Raw genomic sequence first — 22,810 nt, 5'->3', positions numbered from 1 at the left:
GATGTAGTAGTAGAGGACTTGCCCACTCTGTGCATGGCCCTGGGTTTAAACATCATCCCTGCAAGAAGACTGGAAGGGAGAGAAATACACAGAGAAATAATTATAATTATTAAAGATACACAGATAAATAATTATAAATGAAATGATGCCTGAGATTTTAAAAATGGGGGGAAATATTAGTAAATTAAACAGAGGTAGAAAGGAAACAGTATTTCTATGAGTGGATAATTATTGCACTTAAGTAATGTGTATGTGTGTAGATCAACTTATCTATGCTGTCTTGTGTATATTTTAAATTTTCCACAATGAAGTATTTTTGTTGAAAATTCAGTACTTGGCTAGGAATGTAGTTCAGTGTTAGTGGCTTGCCTAGCATAAATAGGGATCTGGGTCCTGTCTCCAGCACTGCAAAAATAATCAGTACTGTTTTATTAGTTGACAAAGTTTCAAAAAACTTAAAATGCCCAGGAGTTAAGAAAGCAACCTCACTCCCTGATAGAAAACAATTGACCAAAACTTTTTGGAAGGCATTGTAAATATGTATTAGTGTCACCTATCACCCAGTCTAAGAATTTATCTCCAAGAAATAATCAAGGACGCCTGCAGGAATATATTTTGAAGACTGGACTAAGGACATATTATTTATAAATGTTGAGAATGAATGGGAGGTTGACAGCCTGAAGTGTGAGGAGCTCTGCTGGCCCACTACCCAATGAAATTGGTGCAAATTAGCTTAAAAAGCAGCCATAGCCTCTGAAAATGGTCCTAGTGGTAAACAGCAGCAAAAGAAAACATCTATCAAAAAAAAAAAAACTATGAAAATTCAATGAGAAAGGTGAGACTGGTATTGAACCAAGACCATTCCAGCCATCTACATTAACAGCTCCGGGAGTCAGAAACTTCATCCTGAGCTGCAGCATCTAACAAAGCAGGACAATCTCTCCTGCCATCTCCAAGCTAGAAGATTTCATTCTTAGAATGAGCTCTGCACTATAGCATTCCTCCTCCTGCCCCCAGCTGCCTGCTGCTAAGTCCCTGGTGAGCACAGTAAACAGTTCCCTCCTTCCACTCAACTCCCACAGGCACATGGCATGCTGAGGATACTGTAGCCCCAAAGGCCCTTCCTTTGGATCAAGGGACTGGGTTTCAAGCAATGAGAGGCAAACTAAGAAGACCCCAGGCTGCTGCATCTCTCTCTACCCACCAAATTCTCAGTGCCCAGAGGGAGTGTCACTCAGAAAGCATCTTGTCATTGTTCCCACCTCCAGCTCCAGAGTTCTGACTTGGAGATTTTTGACTGGGAGGAAAAGCAGGTCATAAACAGCTCCTAATCTCTTTCCAAAGAGACTATCTTTTTTTTTAATATTTATTTTTAGTTTTCGGTGGACACAACATCTTTGTTTGTATGTGGTGCTGAGGTTCGAACCCGGGCCACACGCATGCCAGGCGAGTGCGCTACTGCTTGAGCCATATCCCCAGCCCCAAGAAACCATCTTAATTTACAACAGTGCATGAAGTTTAAACCTAAGGGCACTCTCAAGAGCAGTGGAGGTTTTTTTGAAAGAATTGGGAGGACATTCTTGGATCTAATGGTACATCCCAGACTGTATAGGCTAGCTAGTTTGCCAGGGAAAGCTAGAGAATAAGATAGCTGGGAGGAGCCTTCCACAGGGTCAGAACAAATATCAAAAAAGACCACAGAAACTATTCCTTTAAAGGAGTCTAATTTGGTTAAACTCTTTTGTAGAGGAATTTATGCTCTATTAAAATAGTAGTGCAATCATCTGTAAATTACTGCATTTAACAACTAGTGTGGTCATCAAGAATGTAAGAGAGCTCCACCCAACTCTAGGTCATCCCAGGGTGATTGGCATGCTCAAACTTGCACTTCTATGAGGAGTAACATCAGAGGCTCAGTGCTGTCAGTTTAGAGGTTGGAGGATTAGATTTCGTAAAATAACCTAGCTGTTGCTAAATAAATAAACAAGCAAATAACAAGAACAAATCCCTGAGGAGAAGGGAGAAGTACCCAGAGATGCTACAACATATCTTTCAAAATGTCTAGTTCCAACAACAACAAAAAGTAGAAAATATGCCAACAAACAAACACCCCAGAAGATTATGACCCACACACCAAAAGAGCAGGACCAGAAATTGCCTGTGAGAGTGACCTGGAATCAGATTTACCACAAATATTTCAAAGTGATAATTATTAAAATGTTCACAAAACTGAAGGGAAGTGTGATTAAATAAGTAAATAAAAGAACAATGACAATACCACATGAAATAGGGGATAAGGAAATAGAAAAGGTGACAAAAGAGCCAAATGGAAATTCTGGAGGTGGAAAGTATAATAAATTAAAAATTCAATACAGGGCTCAACAGATTTGGACTATGTATTGGATGGTTTTCCATCACTGTGACTAAATACCTGAAAAAATCACCTTAAAAGAGGAAAGATTTATTTTGGCTCAGTTTCATTGGCTTCAGTTCATAGTTGTCTGGTCCCATTGCTGTGGGCTTGTGGTAAGACAGAACATCGTGGTAGGGAGCACATGGTGGCGCAGAGTTGCTCACCTCATGGCAGCCAGCAGAGGGAGAGAAAAGAAAGGGGCCTAGGACAAAATAAACTCTTCCCAGGTGTGTTCCCAGTAACCTGCTTTCTCTAACTAGGCCCCACCTACAGTCTCTACCACCTCCTAATAGTGTCATGAGCTGAGGACCAAACCCTCAACATATGAGCCTTTGGGGGACATTCCACATCCAAACCGTAACAAACTGATGGAAGGATTAGCAAACTTGAAGGTGAAGTGATAAAGATTATGCAAGATGAAGAACAGAGAAAAATGAACAGAGCCTCAAAGAAATGAAGACAACATTAAATGCACCAAATACGCATAGGAGTACTAGAAGGAGGGGAAAATATTTAAAGGAAATAACTACTGAAGCTGGGCATGATGGTGCACGCCTAATCCCAACAGCTTGGGAGGCCAAGGCAGGAAGATGAAGAGTTCAAATCCAGCCTCAGCAACTTAGAAAGACCCTGTCTCAAAAAATAAGAAGGGCTGGGGCGCTAGTTCCATGGTAGAGCACTTGCTGAGCACTCATGAGGCCCTAGATTTCGTCCAGGAAATGATGAAAAAAAAGAAAAAAATCTATATCAAGGCTTTTTTTCTTCCAAGATAGTCGATGTTTCACTTACAAAAGACAAACACTAAGTTTCCCACAGTAGAAAAAAATGGAAAGGATTTTCTTACAAGTTTGTTCCCTCCATGATTTTTGAAGCTCTTATTTTTTTTTCAACCAAGAGATTTATTGGGGGGGGGGTGCCCAAAGGGGAAGAAAAGGAGAGGAAGAGAGCAGCCTGAGTTCTTATTTTTGAGTAGATAAAAGTTTCATGGTAACCACTTTTTTAAGGGCCCCTTTCAAGTCCCTGTTCCTCAGGCTGTAGATGAAAGGGTTCAGCATGGGCGTCACCACTGTGTACATCACAGCAGCTGCAGGGTCTTTCTCAGCTGAGTGGGAGGAGGAAGGGATGAAATACAAAGATGTGATGGTGCCATAGAAGAGAAAAACTACAGCCAAGTGGGAGCTGCAGGTAGAGAAGGCTTTCCACATTCCCCTTGTGGAGGGGACTCTCAGCACAGCGTAAACAATAAGAATATATGACACCAGGATGCAAATAAATGGAGCTATCATTAATAGCCCTGCTTCAAAAAGAATTGTCAGTTCATTGAGGTGTGTGTCTGAGCAGGAGAGTCTCAGGAGGGGAGTCACATCACAGAAGAAGTGGGGGATGGCATTGTCTGCACAGAACGAGAGCCTGGCCATCAGCAGAGTGTGCAGCAGAGCATTCAGGTTGGCGATGACCCAAGATCCTGCCACCAGCAGGACACAGAGCCGATGGGTCATCTTGGTTGTGTAATGTAAGGGGTGGCATACAGCAACAAAGCGGTCATAGGCCATCACGGCCAGAAGGAAATTGTCCATGTCAGCAAACACACAAAGAAAATACATCTGTGTGAGACACCCAGAGAAGGAGATGGTCTGCGTCCCTAGGATGTGATTGGCCAGCGTCTTGGGGACAGTGGTGGAGGAGAAGCAGATGTCCACAAGGGACAGGTTGCTGAGGAAGAAGTACATGGGGGTGTGCAGGCGGGAGTCCGTGCTGATGGCCAGGATGATGAGCAGGTTTCCCAGGACGGTGGCCAGGTACATGATCAGGAAGAGCAGGAAGAGGAGCCGCTGCTGCCGGGGCTGCCTGGAGAGTCCCAGGAGGAGGAACTCGGAGACGCTGGACTGGTTTGTGCCTCTCATGGTCTGAGCCCAGCTGCAGAGAAGAGAAACAGGTCAGAAACAGAAGCTGAGGGCTAGATATAACAAGTCATGCTCCAGCCTTGGTCATGTTAAGGAAACCTGTATTAGAATTGCTGATTCCGGATCTTGTTTCTACACCCTGAGCTTCCAACTCTCAGTCCTACATGGTGCTGCTCCCACTGGACTCTTCCTTTTGTTTTACAAAATATAACAAAAACAACATTCACAGCCCTTCTCTGCTTTTAGGTTGGTCTCTGTTAATGTTCCCAGGCTTTCTCCCACAGGTTGGTAGCTCAAAGGGACAAGAAAAAACAGCTGATTGTTACTGTGTTTACCTCAAGTTCCAGCCAATGGACACGTGGTCCTTGCTATTTCTCCCTAAATGGAACATTTAGCAAGGGAGGCCTCAGAGAACATCACTCATTAGTAAAGAAATATTAACATCTTCCCTGTTAGGCTAGTACCTAGAGGGGTCAAAACGATTGCTACCCCATAAGTCACCTTGGAGTTGCTGGTCAATGTTTCTCTTTATTCTAAGAATTAGAAAGACTGAGAAATACAGGCAGGTTCTGGGTGAGTGAGGAGCAGATATTCATAGGCTTATCCCTCCATGCAGGAAGTCTATCTGGGGAAACCAGACAGGTATTTACAGTAGCATCCATGGCCACTGGGATTAGACTCCCTGAGAGTCTCATTAGAGACAAACAGAAAGTAATTGCCCATCTACTTCCTGGCCTCTGTGGACCAGAAACAGTGACAAAGTGTACCATCTAACTCCTGAAACTTGATAAAGCAATCTGGGTGGGAAAAATTCCCTGGGACCTCAAATTTCATCATCTTGCTGAAGAGTCCATAATTAATAGATTTTTCTACTTATTTTCTTATCTTGAATAAGATATTGCAATGTTATCTGAATTAAATGCCCTTTTAAATTTTTTTCATATCTGGTTCTTTACTATGTAAAGTTGGTGACACATTTGCAGATAAGGGACTTGAAGAGGGGTAGCATTATAGAATTGGGCTTGGTTCTTCAAAGCATTTGGGATAAAGGGTAACCTTTTTGTATTTGGGGGAGATTATCAGGAGAGCATAGCATGCTATAATTGAGGAACCCGAGGCTTGTGTTAATCAGCTTTTCCTCACCGACCAAAATACCTGACATAAACAGCTCAAAGAAGGAAAGGTTTGTTTTATCTCCTGGTTTCAGAGGTTTCAGTCCATGGTTGGTTGACTTCAATGTTTTGGGCCTGAGAAGAGGCAGAACATGGTGGTGGAAGGGCATGGGGCAGAAGAAAGCTGTTCCGCTCATGGCACCAGGAAGCAGAGAGAGAAAGAGAAGAAGGGGCTAAAGATACGAAATACACTTCCAGGGCATGCCACCAATGACCTACTTCTTCCAATGCATGGCCCAACCTTCTAAAGTGCCCATTGCCTCCTAATAATCCATTCAGATTTAATCCCCTAATGGATTAATCCACTGATGAAGCTAGAGCCCTCATGATCCAACCACTTCCCAAAAGTCCCACCTCTGATCATTGCTGCACTGGGAACCAAACCTTCAGCATATGAGTCTTTGGGGTTCATTTCATATCCAGACCATAGCAATGCTCCTGGAGTAAACTTCTCTTGAGATGACTTCCCAGCCTAATCTACAGGCCTTCAGAGGCATGGACTCCAGCAGCCTGATTTATACTCCCTCACACCCTCCCCAGTGGGGATTGATGATTGGACTGGGGAACCTTGGACTTGGAATGAGGGCTGCCAAGTCATGATCAGTGGAGTTTGGGCTGTACATGTAAATCCAGAGGCTTGCAACTTTCTCCTGGCTGACTCACAGCTGAAGGAGCAAAATCCATGGATAAGAGCAAAATACACGCATGCAAGCGCGCACAAACACACACACATAATACACGTGCACATACACACACATGCATAATATACATGCACATACACACACATCAGAATAAGAGATGAGAATGTGGAAGAGTGAGGCACAGCACACAAAGAAGAGCTCATGTGGTAAGACAAGAAGCAAGAGAGCAAGAGGAGCCCTTACTCCAAGAAGAGCCCAACAACCTGGGTTCATGCACTGCCAGCTCCTGGCCAATTTCACCCTTTTAAGGATATCCAGATTGGACACTGGGCCTTCAGTTCCTTCGGAACTATTCTGAAAAAACAGAAAATAGGAGTCCAGAATACCTCCAAGACCTGTCCTAACTAGAAAGGGCAGATACCTAAAGGACCCAGAGCAGTGGAGTGGGGAGGACTCCTGGGACCTTCCAGGTGCCTGGGTTTGGTGGCTTTTCATGCCTCTTCAGGGTAAAAGAACCAGAGCCACCAGCTGTAGAGCAGAGGCCCTGCTCCATGTCGGGATTCCCAGGCAGCAGTACTGTGAAAGATGGTGTTATGTGTGGTTTGGATGTGCTTTGTTTCCCAAAGTGGAGGAATCTTATTTTCAGAAAAGGGTCTGGACTCCAATTTTACCCCTCTAATAGAAGTAGATACATTAACCCCCACACCCTGGGAAAAGACCGGTTTCTCAATTCACACAATCTAGCAACATTAGATGGAAGAGGTAGGAGAATGCTGGGCAAATCCAAACCACGACAGCCCAGGTAGAGACTTTATTATGAAATATTAGAATTCCAGCAGAGAATGGACTAAAAAGACAAAGGCAGTATATGCACAAGAGAATGAATATATGACATTTGTGAACTTTGGACATGGCTGACACTATTGGGTAACTGAGATCCTCTGTCAACAAGAGGAAGAAACAGGACTCTGTGATAATAAAGGCCAGTGTGATTTCATGGAAATAACAGGAATGTGACCCAATTTCCTCCCCTGCTGTTGAAGTGGATCACACCAGTTATCTGTGGAAATAGTAAAGGAACCAGATTCCTGTAATCCCAGCTACTCCGAAGCCTGAGGCAGGGGAATTGCAAGTTCAAGGTCAGCCGGGGCAACATATGGAGAGACCTCATCTCAGGGTAAAAAATAAAAAGGATTGGGGTTGTATTCAGCAATAAAGAACTCCTGGGTTCAATTCCCAGTATTCGGAAGGAAGGAAATGTTAAAAGATGCAGAGTTCTGTAAACCTGATGTTCACCGCAGTGTAATTTACACTTGTGGGGAATTGAATCTGCTCAAAGTTGGGAATTAGCCAAACAAGTTATAATACAATCCACCTTGTGAAATACCAGACAACCATATACATCACATTATTAAGGTATTAGATGACTTGGGAAGTGATCAGTGGTGAAAAATCAGAATGCAAGACAGTAGACAATTTGTAGCCAACTTGAAGTCAACTTAAGTGAAAATTATTTTCATGTACTTTTAACAGTATTTTACAAGTTACTTTAATTTTCTTCCTTAAACTTTCTGAAATATTTTACAATGTGCAAATATCATATTTCAATTGCCACATATAATTTTAAAGCCTCTTGCTCACTTAAGTATGTCAAATTGAAAGATGGTGTTTGTTCATTCATCTATTCACTAAAAATAGGTCGCATGTGTGATTTGTGTTGGAGCCACGCGTTGCATGGGGCACCCATGGTGCACAGTGTGTCTGAGTCCTAAGATTACATCTTTGAGAGAACCTTGAAGATGAAGCAGGAAAGGAAAGAGGAAGGAGCCATAGCAGACTAGATGGCCTCACATGTACAGTAACTCAAAGAGTAGTTTTCTTGGGGAGTTGGAAAAGGGATGAAAGTCTCAGCCCAGGAGAACTGGCAAAGGCTTCAAAGAACAGGAGACAGTGGCTTGTGTACTGGAGGTCCAGGGAGGGTTTGCTCCATGGAAAGGAAGACATCCTGGATGGGCAGAACAGCAAATGATGCTTTCCCTCTCAAATCAAAGGTGTATATTTTGCTAAATATGCCCCCACTGAGTAAGACGGTCAAATTGGAGGATTGCCGCAGCCCGGCTGCAGCAAAATAGCCGGAGGTGACGAATAACTTGTGTACGTTGATACAGCAGGAATGGGAGCTGTTTATTGTAGGACAACAGAGCTATTTATACATTTTGTACAGCTTATCTTAATTAGCATAAACTAGATACATCAGTCAACCAATAAGGAATCTCCACACTTAATGGCTCACTTTTGTTACTTCTCAAACCACTCCCTCTGGCATTTTGCCAGGCACCATCCAGACTTGTTTACAAACTCTTAACATTCCCCTGGCAAAATACCAGGTGTTATTTTGACTTGTTTACAGACCTCAACAGAGGATGAGACACTATTGTGAGGTGGCTTCAGATTCTAAGTGAGAACCACGATTGTGACTATGGCCAAACTACAAGCCTTTCAACATAGTGTTTTGCCCCACAGAGAACTTCTAGGGGCTCTATTTTTTACCTCTGTTGGGTTCACACACATCAGACCTCACCTTGAGGTTTCCAGACTCACTCTTTCTCGTAAGCAATCCTAAGAGACATCCACAGCAGCATGATGATCAACTCAAAAACCATGTTAGAATCTCTGGGGAACTGGAAGGAAAACACTATCACCATGATTCACCCAGAGATTCCAATCTAACTGGCTGATGTTTGGCTTAGCATCAAATAGATATTTTCAAAGCTCCTCAGATGTTACTAACATGCAGTCAGGACTGAAAACCAGTGTTGTCGATTCTGAGAGCATTTTCAAAAGGGAGTAAAAACATATGTATGTGCTGTATAGATTGTCAGAGGGACAGCATTTAGCAAGGAAATGCTTGACTTTTCTGTAAAAGCATTTAAAGCACAGGAATTAGAAACAAATATCTTTACCTATGTAGGATAGCAGTGTTGAAGTTAAATCAGAACTCACTGGGTGTATTATACTAAATTCTTTGAAAAACCTTTGAGAAATAGATCACTACATTTTGATGAGTTGACAAAGATCTCTGGGCCTGGGAATGATAAACATCTCCATGGTGCTTTCATCAGTAAGACCCTATCCTCCCGCCCACTGCTTTTCTTAGAGCTCCCTTCAAATCCCTGTTCCTCAGGCTGTAGATGAAAGGGTTCAGCATGGGGGTCACCACTGTGTACAGCACGGTGGCTGCAGCGTCTTTCTCAGCTGAGTGGGAGGAGGAGGGGTTGAAATACACAGCGATGATGGTGCCATAGAAGAGGGAGACCACAGCCAGGTGGGAGCTGCAGGTGGAGAAGGCTTTCCACCTCCCCCTTGTGGAGGGGACTCTCAGCACAGCACAGATGATGTGGATGTAGGAAGCCAGGATGCACACAAACGGGGTGATCATGATCAGGGCGCCCTCAGTGAGAATCATCAGCTCATTGAGGTGTGTGTCTGAGCAGGAGAGTCTCAGGAGGGGAGTCACATCACAGAAGAAGTGGGGGATGGCGTTGTCTGCACAGAACGAGAGCCTGGCCATCAGCAGAGTGTGCAGCAGAGCATTCAGGTTGGCGATGACCCAAGATCCAGCCACCAGCAGGACACAGAGCCGATGGGTCATCTTGGTTGTGTAATGTAAGGGGTGGCATACAGCAACAAAGCGGTCATAGGCCATCACGGCCAGAAGGAAATTGTCCATATCAGTAAGTCCAAAGAGAAAATACATCTGTGTGAGACACCCAGAGAAGGAGATGGTCTGCGTCCCTAGGATGTGATTGGCCAGCGTCTTGGGGACAGTGGTGGAGGAGAAGCAGATGTCCACAAGGGACAGGTTGCTGAGGAAGAAGTACATGGGGGTGTGCAGGCGGGAGTCCATGCTGATGGCCAGGATGATGAGCAGGTTTCCCAGGACGGTGGCCAGGTACATGATCAGGAAGAGCAGGAAGAGGAGCCGCTGCTGCTGGGGCTGCCTGGAGAGTCCCAGGAGGAGGAACTCGGAGACGCTGGACTGGTTTGTGCCTCTCATGGTCTGAGCCCAGATAAAGAGACAACAGCAAATTCAAAACATACATAAGGATGTTTAGGATGTGATCAGTTTCCAGGAAGGCCCACATTTGCGAATCTGTTCAGAGTTGCCAAAATAGGGTGAACCCCACCCAGCATGTACAGTTTCCAACACTCCTTTCCAATGCTCTTCCTATTTGACTTGCTGATTCTTGTTTTGTATAGTTTTTAAATAATTTTTTTCCATAATACCTTTCTTTCTTTATTTTTATGCAGTACTGAGGATCGAACCCAGTGCATCACAGGTTCTAGGCAAGCACTTTACCACTGAGCTACAGCCCCATCCCCTTGTTTTGTATATTTAACGCCAAAAAAGCACAGAATCTCAGACCGTGTGTCTTTGCTTACATTTCTCATTCTCTGTCCACCACCCTTCATAGCTCATAAAGAAGCAAAATAAATGGCTTGTTATTAATGAGTTTCTCTCAAGTGACAGCCAATGAAGTCAGGACGACTCTACTACTTCCTTTTTCTGTCAGATGTGGCAAATGAGGTTCCTGAAAGAAGTCCATGTCTTTAAACAAATATTTATGTCTCCACTGCTGCAACCTTACCAGGGAGCTTGGAGCTATGGCTACCTGTTTCTCTTTACCTTGACATGACTGGCTGGTGCTGCTCTGTTTTGTAGGGACTGGGGTCTTGGAAATGTCAGCAGGTCCCGAATGAGTGAGGAGCAGATATTCGTGGACTTAGTCTTCCCTGCAGGAATGCTGTGTGGGGCAATCTCAGGGCAAGCATTTACAGGAGCCTCTTGGCCACTGGGACCAGATTCCCAAAGAGTCTTGTTAGAGACAAGCAGAGAATAATTGTGCCACCTACTTTCTCAGCCCCTTTGGACCCAACAATGATGACAAAGATTATCATCAAAGTTTAGAGGTAGCCGGGCACGGTAGTGGTGGCACACACCTGTAATCCCAGCGGCTCAGGAGGCTGAGACAGGAGGATTGTGAGTTCAAAGCCAACCTCAGCAAAAGCAAGGCATTAAGCAACGCAGTGAGACCCTGTCCCTAAAGAAAATACAAAATAGGGCTGGGGATGTGGCTCAGAGGTCAAGTACCCCTGAGTTCAATCCTCAGTATCAAAAAAAAAAATTTAGATGTAATTCTTTGGTCAAAAACTAAAGAAATTAGAAATGAATTCATAAGATATAGACAAATCTGTATGAAATCCCTTGGGACTTCAAGCCTCATTACTTGGGTGATGTGAGTCTGTGCCCACTGATGTGCAAATTAGTTGTTTATCCCTTTTCTTCATTCAGTCGTGGGTGTATCCTGTTTTCTTGCAATTCTTGTTTCCTATGTCTGTACACCTTCAGAGGAAGATTACTGACACCATATCTTCTCCACTTGGAAAATGGAAATAGTAAGAACACATGACTTAGATGGGCTTAGTCTTTGAACATGTTTGAGATGAAGGGCAGCCTAACCCTGACAGGCTGTCTCTGTGATAACACAGCACACTATAGTTTACAAACTTCAGGCTTCTGGAGTAGATGCCTTTCGGATGTCTCATAGTTTACTCTTTACTTGTAATGGAAACCCCTGGTCAACACCGGCTCAGTGGGGTGAGTGGGGCACTGTGGAGTTGTTCAGCTGGGGTGTTGAAAACCAGCAATTGAACCTTGGCATTGATCTACCTGGGAAGGAAGTTGTGAGCTTAGATTTTGCAAGATGATATCCAGATAAGTCTGAAAGCTGAGAATCGTCTATCACTAAAAATCCTAGCATCTAGGAAGAAAGTCTTTCATGAAAATAGCTTTTTAAAATATTTTTAGTTGTAGATGAACACAATATCCTTATTATTTATTTATTTATTTATTTATTTATTTATTCATATGTGGCTCTGAGGATCAAACTCAGTGCCTCACATGTGTTAGGCAAGCGCTTTACCACTGAGCTACAACTCCAGCCCAAAAAGAGATTTTTTTTTTTTTGCTATACTAGTCAGCTTTCTGGCACTGTAACAAAATACCTGATAAAATCAACTAAAAGGAGAAAATATTTATGTTGGCTCATGGATTCAGAAAGGTCTGTCCATGGTCTTTTTGTCTTGCTGCTTTCAGCCTATAGGACAGGGAGCATGTGGCAGAGCAAAGCCTGTCACTCTGTGGTATCTGGGAAAGAGAAATAGAGAAGAAGAGGCCAGGGTCCCAATATTTTCTTCAAGGACATACCCCTGGTGACCTTCTGAGGCCCTCCCCTAAAGATTTTACCACTGTCCAACAGCGCCATCTGCTGAATCATGCCTTCCCCACATGAGCCTTTGTGGATGTTTAAGATCCAACACATAATAGCGTTGCCCAAGGAATCCGCCCAGCAGCATTTTTCAGGGCTCCTCCTTAGCAAAAAGCGAAGGGTAACTGTCCCCACTGGGGGTTAAGTGCAGAAGGTTAAGAAAGGACTTGAGTGGAGTCTTAAACTTGAAAGGAAGATTTCCATACAGGGGAGATGAGGAAGGGAGAAAAATGGGGGAGGGTGTTCTAGGCAAAGGGAAATAGATGAGCCCACAAAATAGCCTTGCCTCTTTGGGGAAAAGCAAGTAATATATCTGGAATTAGGGTGGAAAAGATCGAGCAGCTTAGAGGCTCCGCCACACTCTACTCACTGCACAAACATCCTTAAAGAGAACATCTAAAAGCAACTGTTGCCTCTGTTCACAAAACATACAGAAAAGCCCGAGAACCTGGAGAACTGTCTCCCACCAAGTGCGTAGCAATTTACACTCACAAAGTGTTATGTTTTTTTTGTTTGTTTGTTTGTAGTAGGGAACAGAGGCATCCATTACAGACTGCTCTTTCTAGGAGTACGGTGTATTCTCATGCACTGAAAGCTTTTTTTTTTTAATCTTTATTTTTATTCTTTTTTTTAAGAATTTTTTTATGTGGTACTGAGGGTTGAACCCAGGGCCTCACGCATGCAAGGCAAGCACTCTACCACTGAGCTACAACCCCAGCCCCTGAAAGCTTTTTTGAAAAGAAGATCCTGATTCAGCAGGAAAGAACCTTTCATCCAAGTAATCTCTTTCAGAAAGTCTAAGAAGCAACACAAGCCAAAATGAGGTAGAGCTAGGAATACTGTCACTAAACAAAGCGTGCTTTCAGAGGAAAAAAAAAGATGACAGAGGACAAAGATCTTCCACCACGAGAAGGTTAAACCCAGAGTGAGTGTATAGCATTCATGAATTCCTATGCCGTCCAAAACCAACAGTAACTCAAAAGGTAAAAGCTATGAACACATAACTGAATGTTAGTTATTAGAGTTTACAAATAAATGAATGAATCAAGAGAAAACAAGGTCTCTGAATCTTCCAATCTTCATAGATACCTATTTGAATTCTATTTTATAGATATAGATTTATCGCGGAAGAAAAAAATTTTGATAGATGTCTGTTCCAAATAAAGAGACCCCCAAAAACACAGAGGAGTTTGCGAAGGAAGAAAGGCAACCCTGAAGTTAGCACTCGTGGGGAGAGCTGCCGAGACCCAGTGGGGTTATCCACCATGGGTGGGTGTATCCACCATGGCCCCTATTTAGTTATTAATAGAGGGTAAAGGGAATTTGAATGCAGATAGCAGTAACCTAAACCTTAGGTGGGTCTTGTGTAGGCTCCTAGGAATATAGGTCATGGATATCAACACTGCAGTGGACAGGACACAGCAGACCCAACAAGATCTAGCTTCAGGAGCTGCCTTATGTGCTACCAGCTCATCAGACCAAACCAGTAGGTGCACCCAATTTCCAGTGTTCTCTCATTCATAGTGTGTCCCTTTCTCTCCCCCTCCCTCCCCCTTTCCTACCAGACTTTCTCTCTCCCCCTGGTGGGATAAACAGTGCTCTTGACTCCCTTGACTGAATTCTGGGTGCTTTAATTCCAAGAGGGAGGCAAGTGAGGTTGGGCAGAAATAAAGAACAAGCAAGAAAGGATGGTGATGTTTATTTTTGCTCCAAGCTGAAGAAATAGGTCACTCAGGCTTCCTGTGGCAAATAGGAACACAGAGATCTCACACAAGGAAGCATGTAGCAGCATCATGATATTCCAGAAACAGCTGAAATTGTTCCCTTGGGGATGGAGAGGTTACAATGTGTCCAAGCGAGAGAATACCATGTCCACCAAAATCACATTCCTAAAGCTGTACTGAGGAAGGAAGAAGGAAGTGGAGAATAAGAGCCCAAAATTATGTGGATAAATTGCATTCGGCTTCCTTCAACTATATTCCAGTGTAGAACTTCAGTATTCTTTGAGCAATAGGGGCCAATTTAATTTAAATTCATGTTATGATCTGTTGTTTCAGTGTGTGTTTGTTTCCTCCTTTCCTCTGTTCCCTCCTCCCTCCCTCCCTCCCCACCCCTCTCCTTTCACTCTCTCTCTTCTCCTTTTTCTTTTCCTCTGGTCTCTACTCTTTCCATTTTTGACAAGGGGTCTTGCTAATATTCCCATGCTAGCCTAGAATGCTCCTGGGCTCAAATGATTCCACTGCCTCCAGCCTCCCAAGTACTGGGACTCGAGCCACTGCCAGTGAGTATGACCTTTCAAATATCAAAAATCCTATTTTCAATGAGGAGAGTTTAAAAACTTTTAAAGAATGTCCATTTTAAAAGTTAAGGCAGGGGGCTGGGGATGTGGCTCAAGCGGTAATGCGCTCGCCTGGCATGCACGGGGCGCTGGGTTCGATCCTCAGCACAACATAAAAATAAAATAAGGATGTTGTGTCTACCGAAAACTGAAAAATAAATATTAAAAATAAATAAATAAAAGTTAAGGCAGGCTAAGCACAGTGCCTCGTGTCTGTAGCCCAACTGCTCAGGTTAAGGGTGGAGGATTGCAAGCTTGAGGCTAGCCTGGCCAACTCACCAACCCCTGTCTAAAAATAAAAAGGGCTGGCGGTGAGCTCGGTGGTCTCAGTGGTGGAGCACCTGCCTAGCACATGCCAGACGCTAGGATCCACCCCCAGCACCACAATAAAAAAAGTCAACAATACTCATTCGTTCGTTTTTGTTTTTCAACTGAAGATGATCATTGTCCTTGGTCTAGGAGCCGCGCCAACACTTGGAGAGATCACGGGCGCAGAAGGTGCATTTGGGCCTGGGGGAATCGGAATCCACAGGAAGCCCTTGTGGAGGAGACAGAATAAGTCAAAGAAAAATTGAGCTGGGAGAACCGAAAGAGGGAGTCAGGGGGCTTCACAGGGGAGCAGGTGCCATTTGACTTAGTTCTTGAAGGCGCGGGTTGCAGTTGCTACTTAGAGAGGAGAGCCGGGCTGGAGGGCCGCGCAAAGGGAGCTTATTTCCCCGACATCAAACACAACACAGCACCCCTAAGGTCGAGCAGCCATTCAGCAGGTTCCTGAACACACAGCTAAACCCGCCTCTAAGGTCAGGCAGCCAATCAGGACGCTGCCTGGGGTTCCCAAGCGTGTTTCTGCACCCCTTGAAGCTCAAGCCACGCCCCAAATCAGGCCTCTAAGTACTCATCCAAAACGCTATCACCCCCTTTAGTCCTAGTACTTCACTCTGCGGTCTTTGTTCTGTATCTCAGAACTAATCCTGTGACCGTTTCTGTGACCAACCTTTCTGATTGACCATTATAGAGGACAAATCAAGGACGCTGAGGTAGACCCTCCACTCTGCCTGCATTCTAGAATCACAAGAGATTTTTTTTTTTTTTTTAATCTCACTGTTGGGCCCCATCCCAGAGATTCTGGTTGATTGGCACAGTTTTGGGTTTGGGATACTGTAAAAGCTTCCTGAGTGATTTCAGATTTCAAATGCACATGTAGCATGACGTTCCAAATAGACCATCTAAAAAGGAAAAGCTTGGCTTGGGCGTCAAACCACCGCTGCATCACACTCAAGTGGTAAAGAGCAAAGTTGCTTGGAATGAGATTCATTCTTGATTCTCTCGTCACAAAGAAAATGTCCTCCCGCCCACTGCTTTTCTTAGAGCCCCCTTCAAGTCCCTGTTCCTCAGGCTGTAGATGAAAGGGTTCAGCATGGGGGTCACCACTGTGTACAGCACGGTGGCTGCAGTGTCTTTCTCAGCTGAGTGGGAGGAGGAGGGGTTGAAATACACCGCGATGATGGTGCCATAGAAGAGGGAGACCACAGCCAGGTGGGAGCTGCAGGTGGAGAAGGCTTTCCACCTCCCCCTTGTGGAGGGGACTCTCAGCACAGCACAGGTGATGTGGATGTAGGAAGCCAGGATGCACACAAACGGGGTGATCATGATCAGGGCGCCCTCAGTGAGAATCATCAGCTCATTGAGGTGTGTGTCTGAGCAGGAGAGTCTCAGGAGGGGAGTCACATCACAGAAGAAGTGGGGGATGGCATTGTCTGCACAGAACGAGAGCCTGGCCATCAGCAGAGTATGCAAGAGGACGTTCAGGTTGGCGATGACCCAAGATCCAGCCACCAGCAGGACACAGAGCCGATGGGTCATCTTGGTTGTGTAATGTAAGGGGTGGCATACAGCAACAAAGCGGTCATAGGCCATCACAGCCAGGAGGAAATTGTCCATGTCCACAAACATGAAAACAAAATACATCTGTGTGAGACACCCAGAGAAGGAGATGGTCTGCGTCCCTAGGATGTGATTGGCCAGCGTCTTGGGGACAGTGGTGGAGGAGAAGCAGATGTCCACAAGGGACAGGTTGCTGAGGAAGAAGTACATGGGGGTGTGCAGGCGGGAGTTTGTGCTGATGGCCAGGATGATGAGCAGGTTTCCCAGGACGGTGGCCAGGTACATGATCAGGAAGAGCAGGAAGAGGAGCCGCTGCTGCTGGGGCTGCCTGGAGAGTCCCAGGAGGAGGAACTCGGAGACGCTCGACTGGTTTGTGCCTCTCATGGGGCTGGAAACCTTGACCTGGAGACAGAGATGGATAAATTCCAAAGCTTGGGACGTGGTAGTTAAGATGAGGCAATTAAGAAGATTGCAGGGCTGGGGTTGGGGCTCAGTGGTGCAGCACTTGCCTGGCATATGTAAGGCACTGGATTCGATGCTCAGAACCACACATAATAAATAAAATAAAGGTCCATCCACAACTTTAAAAAAAAAACACAGAAAGAAAGATTGCAGGAAGAGAGTATGGAACTTAAGTAAGACATTAAGAGTTTTGCTCCCTGGGTTTTGTCCAGTGACCACTCTCTTTGGGCCTCTATTCCTTTGTTAGAATAATGAAATAATTTCCTTGTGGATCAGTAGACAGCATCTCTGGAAGGACACCAGGGGGTTGTGACCTTAGGTTTTTTGTGAAGCATTTTCATTGTTTGAACTTTCTACCAACACCTTTTATTTCTGAGAAGTGAGATAAAATACTACAGATAGAGGAATATTAATGGAATCTCTAGTATTTATAATGAGTTCTAGAGAAGATGTAAAGTGGTTTCCTAGAGAATGTCATGTACCAAGCTTTTAGCATTGAGTATTAGTGTCATCAATATCATCAGTGATGTTGCCTTAGAGAAAAGAACTCCATTTTATCTTCTGATATTTGAACATTCCTGACATGTGCTCTGAGGAGTTGATAACTGCTGCCGGAGTAATAATGATAATATTGCTGCTTCTTTCTGAACTCACATTTACAGAGCACTTTACAGAGGTCTGAATCAGGCTTTCTTGGCTATTTCCACTGATGTCCTTGAATCTGACTTGTAAATTTTAAGTGGAAATGACCCAGAGGTATGGGCATAAACAGCCCATTTCTATTCCCCAGTCATGATCTCAGGAAAAAAACACCAGACAGATATTGATCATGATGGGTGATTATAAGGTACTGCCAATGATCTCAGGGCTATTTTTATGGCTCCACTTTTTAAAGAAGTGGCCAAGTACAGTGGCACACACCTGGAATCCTAGTGACTCGGTCCAGAGGCTGAGTCAGGAGGATCACAAGTTCAAGGCCAACCTCAACAACTTAGCAAAACCCTGTCTTAAAACAAGAAGTAAATAGGGCTGAGAGTTTAGCTTAGTGGTAGAGTATCCCTGGGTTCAATCCTCCCTAGTGAAAAAGGAAGGAAGGAGACAGGATTAAGGAGGAGGGACAGAGGGGAAGGAAAGAAGGAAATTGAGGAGTGTCCTGTGAGGCTTCACTGCTGACAAGCAGTTATTGATGAAGGTCCACTAATCTGACTCTTACCCAGAAAGAATGGTGGTCCTCACGGTCACCAGATGTCCTGGACTTGCTTTGTTTTTTCAGACCTGGACAGAAGTTACTGGTTTGAGGGAGGGGGACTTGTCCTTGGGGTTTTCAGGCTAAGTTTGCATGAATAAGCTGCTGGAGTGCTTGCACTCAGTCCCAGTGCAAGAAGGACATGCAGGAGAGTCACAGGGTAAGTGCTTTACAGGAACCTCCATGGCCACTAGGGCCATATTCCCTAAGAGCCTTGTTAGAGACAAGTGGAGAGTAATTGTCTCTTCTCCTCTTGGGCTCTTTGTGGTCCAACACCATCAATAAAGACATGTCACCTGTGTTGGGTAATTTCTGCCTCATAGTTGGCAACATTGAAAATGATGCAATCTTGGAGGAAACCCTTCTGCTAAAGAAAACTCACAGTTCTATATTTTTTCTCCCACTCAAGATGGGATGGTATCCTTATTGGGAAATGTACCGTGAGATTAAAAGAATAGCCTTTGCATTTTCATAGACCTGTGTGCAATTTCCAGATCCATCATTACCAGTTATTACATGCCATTGGGCAACCAGCCTCTACTTGCATAGGGGTCCAAGGAGGTCCCTTCCAGGAGGCAGTGGGACCTCAACTTGGCCCAGACAGGTTCTTGACTTGTACCACTGAAAAGAATCTCAGGATGTGTCAAAAGGCAAGCAAAGATGTATTCAAGTTCAGCCAAGCAAAGGTATACACACCCCAAAGGCAGGGAGCAGATGCCCCCTTGCCTCTTAGAGGAGATGAGCATCCGGCCCAGCATTGTGCTCTCTGACTCCACACGGGGCTTTCCCAGGATGCAAAGTGCAGATTCCCAGGCAAGCGTTCGTGAAGATCAATCCCCTGTCAACCACTTCATATTGGGGGTTCAGGTGGTTTCTCTCTGGTTAAGCAGTCCAGCCATAAGTCAGCACAGGAACACTGTGTAACTCTTTGAATCTGGTGACTTTTAAACATATTACGTTTTTTGTCCTGCTTGATCTGGTGCAAACACATGCTCAGGTTTTGTTCAGCTAACTGAAGAGACAAGCATGGCTGGTCATGCTCATAGATCCCATCTCCATCTGATAAAGATTTCTTCCTCTCTTTCTGAGAGCCCACCTATCTCATTCTTTTAGGGAGGGGTACTGAGTATTTAACCTAGGGGCAAATTACCACTGAGCCACATCCCCAGCCCTTTTTTTATTTTTTGAGACAGGGCCCCTCTAAGTTGGTGAAGCTGGCCTCTAACTTGTGATCCTCTTGTTTTAGGCCTGAGTCTCTGGAATCACAGGTATGCACCACCACATGTGACTTCAGCTATTTCATTCTGTATTACAAAATCTCACCACCTGTAGAGTGGACAGACAATATTTACCTCATAGAGTTGGGATGACTCAATGAGATAATTTTTGTTGAACATCTCATAACTCCTAACCTCATCAATGTGATGGGCTAGGGCCCAGTCACTAAGCAGAGACTGCAGATATTAAATCATATATGTATCCTTTACTCTCCGCTAAATACGTACCATTTGGGAATAGTGTCATATATTTATCTTCATATGTCAATAGTCATTTTTATAAGGGGTCATATGATAAGCCTTTTCTTCTATATCTTAAATTGGGATAAATGAGAAATGGGAGGGCTGGGGATGTGGTTCAAGTGGTAGTGCGCTCCCCTGGCATGCGTGCGGCCCAGGTTCGATCCTCAGCACCACATACAAACAAAGATGTCTGCTGAAAACTAAAAAAGAAATATTAAAAAAAATTCCTCTCTCTCTCTCTCTCTCTCTCTCTCTCTCTCTCTCTCTCTCTCTCTCTCTCTCAAAAAAAAGAAATGGGAATCACTGTTAGGTCTATTTATAATTTGGTGGAACATGGACTCCAATGAAGAAATGAGAATTATTGATTCCAATAGGTATCAATCTTCACAAACTTTCCTCTACAGTTGTTTAGAAGGCAAGATCTGACTGTAAGCCAGAATGATACAGGAAAAGGAGCAAAGAAACAACTTATAACAGCAGGAATTAGAGTGATAGTATTATTATGGATTCTACAGAACTTTTGAGTATAATAAGGGAATAATATGAACAACTTTATGCCAATGAATTGGAGAGCTTAAGGGAGATGAGCAAATCTCTTGAAAAGGGTAAACTATCAAAACTACCTCAAAAAAATCAATTTCTTATTAAAGAAACTGAATTGTTCATTTAAAAAAACCCTTCCCACTATGAAGACTCTAGGCCTGCATGGCTTCCAGGGTGAGTTATACCAAACATTTAAGGAAGAAAAAAATACTAGTTCTACACAAACTGTCTCAGAAGACGAAAGAGGAGGACAAATTCCTGTATCAGCCTATGAGGCCAGTATTACAAAAGCAAACAAAAACATTACAAAAAAGAAAACAAAAACAAAACTATATACCAATATTCCTCATGAACAGTGATGCAGTAATTCTACAAAATATTTTTAGCCAATCCAGTCTATCTTATGACAGAGATAGTAACCCTTCCTTCTTTGATTTTCTATTTTTAAATTAAAGTATATTATAAAATATAGTAAAAGGCATCAGATCCTAAGTGTTTGATTAGATAAATTTTGAAAAATGTATACAGTCTTTTAACTACAAGCTAAATCAATTTATAGAACATTTTTTTATACTTTTGTTTAAAATGTTTCTAATTAACCTCTGAAAATCCCTCCCCAGTCAATACAACTATTGTTGATTTCTATCACTATAAAAAAAAGATCTGACTGTAAGATGTCCGTAAGACATTTGATCTTTTTTTTTTTTAATTTTAATTTATTTTTTCTTAGTTCTCTGCGGACACAACATCTTCGTTTGTATGTGGTGCTGAGGATCGAACCTGGGCCGCACGCATGCCAGGCGAGCACGCTACAGCTTGAGCCACATCCCCAGCCCCAACATTTGATGTTATACATCATAAATTTCTGGATTGACAAACTATAGAGTCAGTCATAAAAACCATATACCTGCTGTGGTGCATTGGCACACTCCTGTAATCCCAGCTACGCAGGAGGCTGAGGCAGAAAGATCACAGGTTCAGGACTAGCCTCAGCAACTTAGTGAGGACTTAAGCAATGGCAAGTCCTCGTCTCAAAATAAAATGTAAAAAGAGCTGGAAATGTGGCTTAATGACTAAACATTCTTGGGTTCAATTCTCAGTACCAACACACACACACCTTGAGTCAGAAGTAGCAGTCAAATCCTTTAAGGAATGTCTTCTGAAAACCATGTGTTCCTCTGACTAATCTTCTGTGGTGGCTCCCGATAACTCAAGACTAAAACCTCAGGGTTTTAATGAGCTTTCACATCTTCATCAGACACAAACTTTTAGACATCAAGTTCTGTCTATCCTGTCTCCAGAACTGGCCACAAAACAAACCCATAAAACTAATTAGGAAAGATAAAATGGGGAGACAAGCAAAGGCATTATTTGCAAGTGATAGAAAACCAACCCATATCAGCCTTAGGAGAATTGGAATCTACTGGTTAATGTAATTGTAAAGTACAGTGTCTTCTTAGAAAGCCTTTGTGTTTCAGGAAGGGCTAAATTCAGGGACCTGAATAATGACACCAAAACCCTGCATTTCTCTCTCTCTCCACTTTGTTTTCTTCTGCTCTATTTCATTCTGTAGACTCTCTCCATGTGGCAGCAAGATAGCTGCTCCAAATTTACATCCTCCTAGACTAACAATCACAGGGCACGTAGAACTTCTCTCTGCCAATGTTGACCTATTAACCTCAGGTAATGCTGGAATCATCTCTTCTTGGGTCATGTGACCAATCCTGAATCGGTTGACCATTTTGAATGGGAGAGTGGGATATTCTGGTCCTCCTGGGTCATAAACCCAGTCCACACACTGCTGCCATTGATGTGCTCCCTCACCACAGCCAATACATCATCAACTCCAAAGCTGTGAGCCTTTTTTTCTCCTTGTAAGTTGACTATCTCAGGCATTTACTCTAGAGGTGGAAAGCTGATCAACACACATTCCATGTGAAAATACAGTTCATTATCACCAGAACTAAATGGGTGAGGATAGGGCCTCCCCAAACAGGTCTGAAGAATGGATATGGGAAGGAAGGTCCATGAACCCAAATTCAGAACCACAATCCACTAGCACTAGTTCATCAGCAAGGCTGAGCAAAGGGGTTGGAGAAGGAACTTAGCACAGAGAGATAAACTAGTAAGGTGTTTTGAAAGTTGTTCAGGGAACTTGGAAAAACCTGTACTGAAAGACAACTCAACATCAATGAATACCCTCAACACCCAGATCTTGGTTTCTAAATGTCATTCCTTGAAAAATGGTGTCATGTTGTGTCATTAGCTACAAGGGAACCTGGAAAAGCACATAGTTAGCTTGTAAGGCTCCACAGGAAAGGCAGAGAAGGAAGGAGGGCTAGACTGAATACTGACTGA

General features: G+C 43.7%; 3 protein-coding genes across 3 annotated transcripts; all 3 read right to left on the bottom strand.

Moving 5' to 3' along the window:
- Nucleotides 1-1,386: 1,386 nt before the first annotated feature.
- Nucleotides 1,387-6,115, bottom strand: LOC144367574 (olfactory receptor 1f45-like). The gene is made up of 2 exons (XM_078024524.1): nucleotides 5,844-6,115; nucleotides 1,387-4,330 (listed from the first exon to the last, which is right to left on the bottom strand). The coding sequence occupies exon 2, from the start codon at nucleotides 4,315-4,317 to the stop codon at nucleotides 3,373-3,375; it is 945 nt and encodes a 314-aa protein (XP_077880650.1). The 5' UTR covers nucleotides 4,318-4,330; nucleotides 5,844-6,115; the 3' UTR covers nucleotides 1,387-3,372.
- A 3,071-nt stretch (nucleotides 6,116-9,186) lies between these two features.
- LOC144367576 (olfactory receptor 1F1-like) lies at nucleotides 9,187-10,221 on the bottom strand. The gene has a single exon (XM_078024527.1). The coding sequence runs from the start codon at nucleotides 10,185-10,187 to the stop codon at nucleotides 9,249-9,251; it is 939 nt and encodes a 312-aa protein (XP_077880653.1). The 5' UTR covers nucleotides 10,188-10,221; the 3' UTR covers nucleotides 9,187-9,248.
- A 5,905-nt stretch (nucleotides 10,222-16,126) lies between these two features.
- Nucleotides 16,127-17,065, bottom strand: LOC144367575 (olfactory receptor 1F1). Its single transcript, XM_078024526.1, has one exon. It carries the CDS (start codon nucleotides 17,063-17,065, stop codon nucleotides 16,127-16,129), a length of 939 nt encoding a protein of 312 aa, XP_077880652.1.
- Nucleotides 17,066-22,810: the final 5,745 nt, after the last annotated feature.

The sequence above is a fragment of the Ictidomys tridecemlineatus genome, chromosome 10 (genome assembly GCF_052094955.1).
Source record: "Ictidomys tridecemlineatus isolate mIctTri1 chromosome 10, mIctTri1.hap1, whole genome shotgun sequence".
NCBI lineage: Eukaryota > Metazoa > Chordata > Mammalia > Rodentia > Sciuridae > Ictidomys > Ictidomys tridecemlineatus.
The sequence above is the reverse complement of the archived record's forward strand: the minus strand, read 5'-3'. Positions and strand labels throughout refer to the sequence as shown.

Excerpts from the sequence above, each read along its gene's own strand:
- LOC144367574 (XM_078024524.1), bottom strand. The coding sequence starts at position 4,317 with ATGAGAGGCACAAACCAGTCCAGCGTCTCCGAGTTCCTCCTCCTGGGA.
- LOC144367576 (XM_078024527.1), bottom strand. The coding sequence starts at position 10,187 with ATGAGAGGCACAAACCAGTCCAGCGTCTCCGAGTTCCTCCTCCTGGGA.
- LOC144367575 (XM_078024526.1), bottom strand. The coding sequence starts at position 17,065 with ATGAGAGGCACAAACCAGTCGAGCGTCTCCGAGTTCCTCCTCCTGGGA.